Below are 11,598 nucleotides of genomic sequence, written 5' to 3' on the forward strand. Positions count from 1 at the left end.
ATGGCTGTTTTTTTTTGAGCTGGCTATTGTTTTTCTGGACAATTATCAAATCTAAATGTTTTTTTTTCTTTCTAAAACATGCATGCGCATGGTGATGCTTCCCTGGCCAGCCGTCTTTACCCCCAGAGTTGCGACGAAATTACGCACGTTTGCCACTGTCCAAACTGAACCGAGCCCCAATCCCCGACCCGGCGACAGACCAGGCAGCCCCCGATTTCTAGGGTTCTCCTCCGCCTCCGCCGTCCACCGGCGCGCTCCCGCGTCGCCGCCGGCGGGACGCCTCAAGAGCCCCGTCGGCCCCCTCCACCCCCTCACCCACCTCCATTGCGCTCCGCTCCGCTCCGCCCCCTCCCCCTCATCTGCCTCCACCACAGTGACCGGCCGGCCGGCCGCCGCAGGAGCTCGGCCGAGGCGACGGGCCGCCGCAGGAGCTCCACCCCGGCACCGCCTTCGCCGCCCCTCTTCTCTCACCCGGCCTCCCCTGCGCCCGCCGGCTGGATTCCGCAGCAGTTCGGCCCTGAGGTAAAAAAAACCCAACTTTTATGATGTACTGTAGTACTACATGCCCCTGCGCCATGAGGGAATGCTTGCTGCTCAAGCTCTGGGTTTGCTTTTTGATAGAGAATTGTGTGCTCAGCGGACCGATGCATTGATCCATGATTTCAGTATACATTTCAGAGATCTTAGCTTGCCAAATTTCTGACACCCGTTTGCCTCTGATTGCGACATTCTAGGTGCCCTGTCTGATGCGTTGATTCGACCGAAGCGGATGGCCAACACCCGGTCAGGAGGGGCGAACAATGAGGGGGCAGGGGACACCAGTGCAAGGAAAGGCAGTGCCGCCACCAAGTCCGCATCGACCTCCACCTCGTCTGCCGGTGGAAGGGAGTCCAGAAGCTCGTCCACGCGTGAAACGAGCGAGGAGCAGAAGCCAAACCTCAGGAGGTCGAACCGGGAAACAAGAGGAAAGAACCCCGTTGGGACCACCACACCGGTTTCGCAGAAGTCTACGAGGGGCAGGAGCAACCCCAGCACACCTGATACCCCGAAATCGTCGCCAAAGAAGCTAAAAGGGTCGACAATGAAGGCTGGTACCCCAAGAACGTCCGACAGAATAAAGAAAAGTACCGTTTCAGCTTCGACCGCTTCAAATGATTCAAATGGAGTTCCTAGTCCAGTGGCCACTCCCGACAAAACCGTAAATGGACAAATTGATGAACATAACTCAGCAAAGCATAAGCATGATGATGCTTCCGAGAGTGGTACCAGGTCATTGAAGAAGCAGAAAAGGCTAACTGCAAAGAGCTATACAAGTCTCTTCAAGACATCTTCTGAAGAATATGAAAAATCCCCTGGTACTTAACTTGATCTCCCTGTGATTTTGAGCTCATGCTTTGCTTGTCCAATCAACTGGGATGATAGTCACAGTTTAGTTTGCCTGTTTCATTATCAAAGTTGGTCTGTTTGTTGCAAACACCCATCTCCATGACTTTGCTGTTTGCTGCATACAATGTAGGTTCATCTTAGATAGCTGAAGATGTAATGCTTAACATACTCTTGTGACAGATTCGGTCAGGATGAAGTATTACTAGCTCGCTGCATGCTCTAAAAACAATGCAGGACGTTCCATGCAAAGCACTCATATTGAAATTACTAACTTAACGTTTTAATAGGCTTGTATTGCTTGTTATCAATGAAATTTTGGCATGCCAATTCTTTTCATCCCAATGCCTTCGTCCCTTCATCTATCTTCCGTGATGTATTCCCTGCTGCTACTTTCAAAGGCTATGAAGGAAATGCTTCCAAGGTGGACGCGGAAGACAATGGCTCTGTTTTGAGGTATGAAGAAAGTGGCGCACATGAAGAAGATGACAAGGCACATTTAAGTCAAGTCGTCAATAATTGTTTGGAAGGCTATACTTCTGGCCAGTGTGAACCTCCCGAGGTGATATTGGAGACAGATGGGTTGAAAACTGATGTTGAAAAATCTGCTCTGTGTGAAGCTCCTGAGGTGATATTGGAGACAGATGGGTCGAAAACTGATGTTGAAAAATCCGCTCCCATTTCAGAGGTTTGCTCAACCATCCTCTATTCTTTTGAGTTCTCATTTTTTTATTACACTCCTTATGAAATCAAGGCGTTGCTGTAACTAGCAGTCCTCTCTGCCTTCATACTTTGCAGGTCTTAACCCCAGAGTAGCAAATTAGAATTAAATACCATATTCTGGTAATAGATTAATATGTTCTTTCGTTGTTCCACATCACATATCACCTCTTGGGCTTAAATTATTACAACTCTTGACCTTACATTATCACAAAGCATTGTTGTAAGTATCATTGTTATTTTCCTTCATCCTTTATAGGTCGTAAGTCTCGAGTAGCAAAATAGAAGTAAATAACTAAACACATATTCCAGTAATACATCAAAGTGTTCTTTATTTGCACCTGCATTATCTCGTATAACGTCTTGAGCTTCTTACTTTACTATAGTATTACCTCCGTCCCAAATTAGTTGTCTTAGATTTGTCTAGATACAGATGTATCTAACACTAAAACATGTCTAGATACGGACAAATCGGAGACGACTAATTTGCGACGGAGGGAGTACAATTTATGCAGGACGCAGTGTTCACCTGACATAATACTTTGTATAGTTTCCTTTTAGCAACTTGAGCATATGCTTGATTTTTTGTAACATCCTTGCTGCTTCAGTATGTTGGCTTGTTATTTGCAATGTTGCTTTTCTTTCTCTTGTCATCCTACCATCTGTATCAAATGACTTGGTTACATTATCAATTCTTGTACAGGCACATATGACTGCTGATCTGTGCTCACAAAATATTCTGACTGAAAGCAGTCCTGCAATGGATGCTAGAGAGCCAACTCATGACTGTTCAGAGTTCGCACTTCACACTGCAATGGGCCGGAAAGCGGACTCATCAAAATTTGTGGAGTATTGGGTTCCTGCTTGCCTTTCACGAGTGCAACTAGAAATGTACTGTTATACCTTACTTTCAAACTCACCAGCGCTTCGATCACATTCAAAAACTGACAGTGTTGGTGCTCTTCGCAACATTCTTGTATCCCTCCGGAAGGTTAGCTGTTAGAATTTCTGAGCATGCATGATACCTTCTTTTCACAGCAGGGAGAGACGGAATCTGCAGTGGTACTCATTGTGCATAGCTAACTGTCTTTACTGATCTTATCATGCAACAGTGCTGCGACCACCCTTATCTAGTAGATGCAATGCTCCAAACCTCACTTACCAAGGGCTACCCGATAACTGATATCCTAGATATTGGAGTGCGTGCGAGTGGCAAGCTACTGCTTCTTGACAAAATGCTCCGAGAAATCAAGGGAAAAGGGCAGAGAGTTCTTATCCTTACCCAGGTGAGCGTTTTGTGGTACCATGCCTCAAATAATCTCTTGCTTCCATTATTTAATTTTGGCCCAATTTATGTAGTAATGCCTGTTATGTGTGATTCATTACTACTTCCTCTGTTCCAATATATTTGAAGTTCTAGGTTTGTCCCTATTAGAGATGGCTCGTCCTGAAAAAAGTTCATGCTCAATCCTGAAAAAAGTTCTAAAATTTATCTTTCTTTGGTACATTCCACATACGGTTCACTTCAGAAACAACATTTTGCAAGCACATGTTCTAACATCTTGCCATCGGTTAAAAAAACATGTTTTGGTACATTTTAGTCGCTGACGGGTATATCCCTTATTAAGCTCATTGTTTGGGTAGTGTCTGATTCATCATTGTTAGAATTAAATATCATGATCTTTTGGAAAGGTTTCCCAAGCTTACCAGTGCAATATGACGTTTCTTTCTTCTGTGTGCAGTCCTGTGGTGGAGCTGGCAATCCAATGGGTGATATTTTGGATGATTTTGTCCGTCAAAGATATGGTTTTGAGTCATATGAACGCCTGGAGCGTGGTCTCGCTGTATCAAAGAAACAGGGTGCAATGAGTATGTTCAATGACACGACTAAGGGCCGGTTTATTTTCTTGATTGATAGTCGTGCATGTCTCCCAAGCATTAAACTATCTTCAGTTGATGTCATCATCATATATTGTAGTGATTGGAATCCCACAAATGACTTGAGAGTCCTCCAGAGGATCAGCATAGAGTCACAATCTGAATGTGTGCCCATTTTTCGTCTGTATTCATCTTGCACATTGGAGGAAAAGGCTCTTATACTTGCAAAGCATGATCATATTCTTGATAGCAATGGCCAGAATATAACGCCTATCCTGAGCCATTCTCTGCTTAGTTGGGGTGCATCATTTCAATTCAGCAGACTCGAAGAGCTAAAAAATGATGCATATTTAACCAATGATTTTGGTGCTGAAAAACTGTTCATGGATAAAGTACTTCAGGAGTACTTAATGAAGTTGTCCATGAAAAATGATCCCAGCACTGAGATGAGCAATGCAGCCATTTCACAAGCTCGTCTGAATGGACCTTTTTATTCTAGAGATACTGTTGTGGTAGGTGAGAGGGGCGGGATATCTGCACCTGATAGTGATCTGCCAAAATTCTGGGTAAATTTGCTAGATCGGAAGTCTCCTCGTTGGCAGTATATAACTGAGCCGACACAAAGAAGCCGTAGAAAGATACAAAACATGGAAGAAGGGAAAATTCCTGCCGATGAGGCCAGTACCAAACGTAGAAAAATTGCTGGACCCTTGGATTCATCTGCAAATGTTTTAGCTGGCGAAGATAAGGACTCAATATTGCCTGAAATTAATACTACATCTAGTCGTCATCAAATATCAGTTGACCACACGTGGCAGGAACAAGGTATACTGCTGTAACTGTAATTATTAGCTCTGTTTTTCATGCACATAATGCACTGTTCTAACAGAGTCCATTTTCTAGGGGTGGAACATCTTCAGGACACACAAAAAGGTCTTCACATCAAATTGAAGCCAGAGCTATCAAAGCTATATGAATTGTTTGAACTACCGGTATGCTGAATGTAACGACCTCATTGTTCTGTTGATGTTTTAATTCTTGCTGTGTCACAAATACCTAGTGATAGTTTTTTGCCAATATATTCCTTTGGTCAGAACTAGTAACCTAATTTGACAGTATTGAAAGTTCTGTAAGAACGATATTAAGAACCAAATACATCCCAAAGAGAAGTAAAATGTTTGGTTGTCTGTAATTGATCAACAATCATAAACTGTGCCTAAACTGAAGAGTGCAGCATTCTGTACATCAATACATTTTGTGTAGTAAATAAATACACAGACAAGTTATCAAAACGTAATTCACCCTACCATTCCAGTGAGGTTAAAATTCATGAAGACACATGATTTCATATACTCATCATTTGCTATTTTAGCCGATTGGATTCTTTGATGGAACGGTAACATGTTGTGCAGGGAAGTGTTCAATGTTTATGTGATGAACTTCTTCATTATACTTTGAAGAATCACCAAGTCAGTGTGGAGCCAAAGCACATATTGCATGCATTCAACATTGCACTGGTTAGAGAAGAGCCCTCTCTGTAATTTTGCACTACATGTTCAATGTTAAATATTGCTGTTCTTGATGAATGTTTTCCTTTGCATGCTTTATTTCAGTGCTGGCGTGCTGCTTCTCTCTCAAGGCATCAGGTTAATCATAGAGAATCACTGGCCCTTGCTGAAAAACACTTGAAATATGAGTGCAGTGAAACTCTCGCTGAGTTGGTTTATAACAAGCTAAGGATCCTAAAGAAGGAGTTCTCACATAGAGTACGCGGAACAGGCGAGAATAATCAATCAATTTCAGTAAAGAACATATCACCATATCAGCAGGAGACCTCAACTAAATATGGAAATGACAAATCAATCCCTGAGCAGGCAGCATCTGTTGGTGGGAACGAATCACACCAAGAGGATTCACATGATTTAGTGATTGAGGCTATCGTACCAGGAGAGAAGGAAGTCAAGGAACTGCTATCTGTTCCAGAGATTCATGCAAAGCAGCATTTATCAAAGGATGTACTTCTTAGTAGAATCAGAGAGAAAAGAATTAATTTGGTTGACATGGTTTTCTCCTTGAGAGAAAAGAATATCCATGATAAACAAGCAAACGAGGTGGCAATGTTTGACATGCACAGGCACAAGGGAGTGGTGAAACTGAGAGAATCATGCAGAATAGTTGTGGAACACCTTCGTAGGTCTCAAGCTGATCCAGAGGGCAGAGGCGGTCAAACGAAGCTAATAGTTGTATGGTTTACTATGCTACTATGTGCGTTTCTGAAGCACATGAGGTACCAACGTGAGAAGCTTGACTGGCAGCAATCAAAGGTGTGGACTAAGGAGTTGCAGTTGAAGGAAGATTTCCTTGACAAAGCAAAATCTGGCCAATTGGATCATACTTTTGATCAACGTATTTGTTTACCAGATTCAGGCTTTGCCATTGAAGAATTCAGCCACTTTAGCTCCTGTGTTGATACAGCTACCTTGGCAAACTGTCCGCAGTCTTTGCACGGAACCTCGGCGATGGAAGTTACATTGGTTCGTGGTGTGATTCCATCTGATGTTATCAATGCAGAAGCAGCGGGAAATGGTTCTGCTGAAGTTTTTATCCACAGTGAAGGAAGGCTAGCATCAGAGAACATGGTCAGCAATAGTTTTGCTTGCATCGACTCGCAAGGAGGGGCATCTCTGTCAGTTCAACACCAATTAAACTCTAGTCCTGCAATTGATAATTCTATTAATCAGGTAGGGCATGGATTAATCTGGTCTTATACTTACTAGTTCTTTGCAGTGGTGTCATTCTGATTTTATAAGCTTAATATCCAAATCCATGTAGGAACTGTCAGCTTAACTTTTTTTTACAGAAACTTCCAACTTAATTTGCAGTCAGTTTATGTAAGATTATAACACATTGAAGCTTTGGTTCAAGTTTCATGTCATGTTTTATGGATTGTAGATTTTTCAGAAACCTTTTCCTTCGTGATATAGCGAAAAGGAAAGGAGATGTTTAGTAGGCTCATCTAGGATCTGCTGTTTTTTGCTCTTTCAGCGTAGTTACTTGCCCATCATGATCTGTACAGTACACTAGTCATACAAGGTGGAACTGTATGTAGTATGTTTCCTTTCATACTATGTCATGTTTTACGGTTTGTAGATTACCCATTTAAGTTCTTTGTATCAATATAGCGAAAGGAAAATAATTGTTTAGTAGGCTCATCTATGAACGTACTTCCAAATAGTGGACATCCCAGTTGATGCAGCACTTATCTTTCCATTAGAGTCAGTTCTGAGCACATGGTCTTCATGTTCCAGTTCATGGTACTTATTTTGACTTGTTTATTATTAGTATCCTATGACACTAATCATATGTACCTGTAACATATATCAGGAATCTTCAAGTGGTGACCATAGAAGGATCGAACATGTTGAGCAACAGAGTGGTGTGGGTTCGCAACCATTACCGGGAGAGACTGACCGACGTTTAGGAGATGCTGAAATGGAAGTTAACACCGGCAATGGAGACAATACTCAGGCAGATCCACCGGAATCACAGACTCTGGCTCCTGTGCCTAGCCAGGCTTCCTTGCAAATGTCTAAGGAAGTTGAAGCCGAGGCCAATCTTGTAATGCCGTCTGCCGAACCAATTGTAGCACCAGCACCACTTCTACGAAGAGAGGCAGAACAAGTAGACCGTTCTGGTATAACACCAGCTCAGACGTTGCAACCTGAAATGCAACCATCAGCATCCAGGGAAGTTTCTACTCCGACGGATCTGATAATTCAGTCTGCACAACCAAGTATGGTGCCAACTGAGCTTTCACAAAGAGATGTAGAACAATCAAGCCTACTTTCCCGTGCGCCATCATCTCAGTGTTTGCCATCGGTTCCACTGTCCAGTATTCCACTTGAAAGAACAAGCCCTGATCAGTGTCAACAAAGTCATCAACCTGAGGCTGCACCGGGTTCTTTAGCACAACTCTTTCTGGGGGCACCAATGATGTTTAATCATCCACCAGTTGGTGATGAACCACTGAAAAATGAGTTGCACAGATTACGGTTATACATTGACTCACGTAATAAAGCCCACAAACTAAAGGTTTGTTGTTTCTTCTAGCTCATGTATATCTTAGTTGTGAACTTCTTACACCAGTTCTGGGATTCTCATCTTGTTCTTATTTTTTCACTTATGGACAGCAATCACAACTTATGACCGAGTGTAGCCAGGAAATAGAGAAGGTCAAACAAAAGTATAACTCGTTACTTGAAGAAAATGATTCCACTCATCTTCAGCAAAGGAAGATGCTTGATAGTTTATGTGAGAAAGTTATCCTCAACCAGTCACTAGCTGACGATTTTCGGGCTAAATTCATATCTTCTTCTGGAGCGCAAGGTACTACTGAGTATTGACTATAAGCAATCATATTTGATGTCCTTTAAATGAATATGCTGACATGATTTTCAAACATCCGTCCCAAATTTTCAAACGTCCGTCACTAATATATAGTTACTTTGATCTGCAGCTAGAGCCCACAGCCCTCCAAATCACCAGAGACCCCAGGCTTCTCAGCAAGTTCCCATGAGGCCTTCAGCGGCGGCATCGACTGCATCACCAACTGCATCGTCGACAGCTGGTCGACCACCAGTGCAGATGCATCATGTCCAACCATTACAGGTCCATCAACCATCATCATCATCATCGCCATCTTCACCTCACCCCTCCAGATCAACATCAACTACTTTTGGTCTCGTGCCAGTTCTGCCACGGGGAAACTTTGGAGTCCAGAGTGAAGTAACACGTGTACCTGCTCCTCATCTTCAGCACAGGTTGCCTCCACAGGTGCATTTGATGGCACATGCAAATCAGCAGCAGCTTCCAACTGGGCTCGAGAGCACGTCTGCAAGGACACGGTCTACCCCTGTGACTCCAGTAAATATAAGACAATCATGCCCACAGGCAGTTCCCCCAGGGAACCAATCACTGTCAAGCTTGCACCCAAGTTCACACCCCACTGTACCTGCACCATTGGGTCCATCAAGCTCACATCAAATTCAGCAGGTTCCACCACTGCCATCAAGTTCACAGCCAACACGCCTGCTGTCGCCTGTATCTTCGGTTCCAAGTCCAGTTCTGCCACTAACATCACCGCGAGGTTTGACTACGACATCTGGCGTTGCCTCAGCTGCGTTGAATGTGTTGCCAAGTAGGGGTGTTGGCCCTTCCGCACCAGGCATGCCACCGTCAGACTCTGATTCAGTATCGCTGGATGAATGGCTAACAGGAAAGCTTGGGCTGCGCAATGATCCCCCTGGCGTGGCCGCTCGTGTAGATGTGGTATGCCTATCTGACGATGAATAGACCGGTACGTTCACATTTCCTCGACACTGAGTGTAACAGGTTGCTTGAAAAATTAGAGATCTCAAGGATAGCACTCAGCATTACAAAGATACCGATGATAATTTAAATATCATTATGTCAGGTGCAAATGACACAAATGATTTGGTTGTCGGATTTACAAACAGAAAACTCACTGAAATACTATTTCAGAACTAGTAGTTCACAGTAACTAAGAGATGAAAAGTGTTAAAGATTAGATTGTTAACTGGAGCCGTCATTACACAAGACAATGAGCCGATCCATTGTTCTTCCATGATATCCAGTACAAAATTGAATAAGAGACCGATAATGTGATTCGAAACCCATAGTTAGAAATACATAAATTTTAGTTGCAACTAAACTGTAGATAACGCTGAATGAATATTAACTAATAGGCAATTAGGATAACGCACGCACGCTTATGGTGTTGAAACCAATATAAGGTGTCCTGTGTATTTTTCTAAAGCTGCCATGTGTATTTATTTATTCTCAAGAGAATCCATGTGCATCTAAGGAACTAGAATCTAAGTGAAGTAGCTCATTAGTGGTCTTTGCTTTTGCTTGGTAGTTTTGTTGTAGCATAGTATGTGTTACTTGTTTTTCTCTATCATTTACGATTTTCGTTTAGCAAAGTGACAGATGTGCCTCTTGAATAATCAATCGGCTTTGAAAACATTTATGCACATGTGATGTCTAACTGATATAATCATTTGCTGTATAGATGACTAAACCAAGAAAAAATGAGGCTCGTCTCTTCGCTCCAACAGAAGGTTGCTTTGGTCAATCTCATGAGTAACCACCTGTAATGCAACTGCATGCTTGTTTCTTCCATGGGATGGATACTTTCTCGTGTCGGTCAATCTATCCCATGAGTAGGGGCGGAATTTCATCAAGACTGACAAGCTGTAAATTAGAGTCCCGGTATGCAGCGACTCATTTGTCACGGTTTTTATGCGAAGCTTGCGCTCTTAGATGCATGTGCGCCACATGTCGCATGGTTGTCTAATATTTTTCCTGCCAGAGAGGAGCTTCGTGCTGGCGACCAAAGAATCCGCGGTTCTGCGATCTTTGCTTTTATTTGCTGAATTCTTCCATTTCGTATATATAGTATGAAGAGGAATTTGGTACTGTTGCTCATGTTAGTGGAGACTGACTCAGTTTTATCTCCTCTGTAAAATCTTAGTGCACAAGGGAGGGTGGCCAGGCCAGTGAATGCTTTTACCTCAGCAGAGCTATATAGCTCAGGAGTGCATATCCAGTGATACGAGCAGTGCTATGATACCGTGATCCAGCGCGATGTGGTCCGTTGGATCTGTACCCGAGGAACAGGATTTAAGATCTGCAGACTCCACTGCTAAATATACAAAACAGGCCTTAAATGTGTATAAAAAGATTTGACCGTTAAAAAAATGATGAAAATGTAAAAATGTTTATTAAGCATTTGAAAAAAATGTTGAACAAGTGCTTGAAAAATATTAATCAAGAGTTTGGAAAAAGTTAAATATTAAAAAATGTTAATCTTTTTATTTAAAAATTGTTAATCCAGAATTTTTTTAAATGTATATAAAAAAATGTTTACCATGTATTCACAAAATGTTAATCTTTTATTTGAAAAATTATAATCAAGCTATTGAAAAATGTTAACAAATGTGTATAGAAAAAATGTTGACTATATAGTAGAAAATTTTAAATTTGCATTGGAAAAATGTTAAACGTGTATTAGAAAAATGTTGTTGACAAATACGAAAAGGTAGAATGAAAACCAATAGAAACAAAAAAAAAGAACCTTTTTCTTTCCCGTTTTCGCTTTTAGGTGTGCGTTAAAGGGTCGGGATACGCTTGGCCGATTAATTTGATCGCTTGTTTCTTGGTGCATGTGCACATGTGGAGGCTGTGCTCCTCTCTTTGTTTATTTTCTTTGCTTTGAGTGTATCCAAGGGTCATGCTTTTTGTTGAGTTTGCGTTATTGGGTTTGCAGTTAGCTGCTTTCCTTCTTTCTCTGATCCTCTACATTCGGTGATGATATGATTCATTAGCTTCCCCGTACGTATGGAAAGCAAGTGTCTCTTTTCACTTTATTTCAGAAAACATATATAAACAAATAAAGGATAACACGCTTCTATTATGTCTAGTTCCATCCTTGCAGTTTTGTCTGCTTAAAAGATTTATTTAATGCGTACCCTATTTTTGTGTTTGTGCCTTTGCTGTGACGAACTATATCTGGAATGCTTTTGGTCGAGGGGTTAT

At 42.1% G+C, this 11,598-nt stretch overlaps 1 protein-coding gene across 1 annotated transcript; it reads left to right on the forward strand.

The window, feature by feature from the left end:
* The first annotated feature begins 957 nt into the window (after window positions 1-957).
* On the forward strand, window positions 958-10,483 carry LOC119337364. Its single transcript, XM_037609482.1, has 13 exons — window positions 958-1,355; window positions 1,785-2,071; window positions 2,807-3,094; window positions 3,216-3,389; window positions 3,846-4,806; window positions 4,885-4,973; window positions 5,394-5,498; window positions 5,595-6,722; window positions 7,366-8,073; window positions 8,172-8,367; window positions 8,498-9,127; window positions 9,257-9,337; window positions 10,073-10,483. The coding sequence occupies exons 1-12, from the start codon at window positions 1,082-1,084 to the stop codon at window positions 9,331-9,333; spliced, it is 4,917 nt and encodes a 1,638-aa protein (XP_037465379.1). The 5' UTR covers window positions 958-1,081; the 3' UTR covers window positions 9,334-9,337; window positions 10,073-10,483.
* The last annotated feature ends 1,115 nt before the right edge of the window (window positions 10,484-11,598 follow it).

Source organism: Triticum dicoccoides, chromosome 7B (assembly GCF_002162155.2).
Source record: "Triticum dicoccoides isolate Atlit2015 ecotype Zavitan chromosome 7B, WEW_v2.0, whole genome shotgun sequence".
NCBI classification, from domain to species: domain Eukaryota; kingdom Viridiplantae; phylum Streptophyta; class Magnoliopsida; order Poales; family Poaceae; genus Triticum; species Triticum dicoccoides.

Excerpts from the sequence above, each read along its gene's own strand:
- LOC119337364 (XM_037609482.1), top strand. The coding sequence starts at position 1,082 with ATGAAGGCTGGTACCCCAAGAACGTCCGACAGAATAAAGAAAAGTACC. Across the intron at positions 2,072-2,806 it reads AATCCGCTCCCATTTCAGAG|GCACATATGACTGCTGATCT; the intron begins GTTTGCTCAACC and ends ATTCTTGTACAG. Across the intron at positions 5,499-5,594 it reads ATGCATTCAACATTGCACTG|TGCTGGCGTGCTGCTTCTCT; the intron begins GTTAGAGAAGAG and ends GCTTTATTTCAG.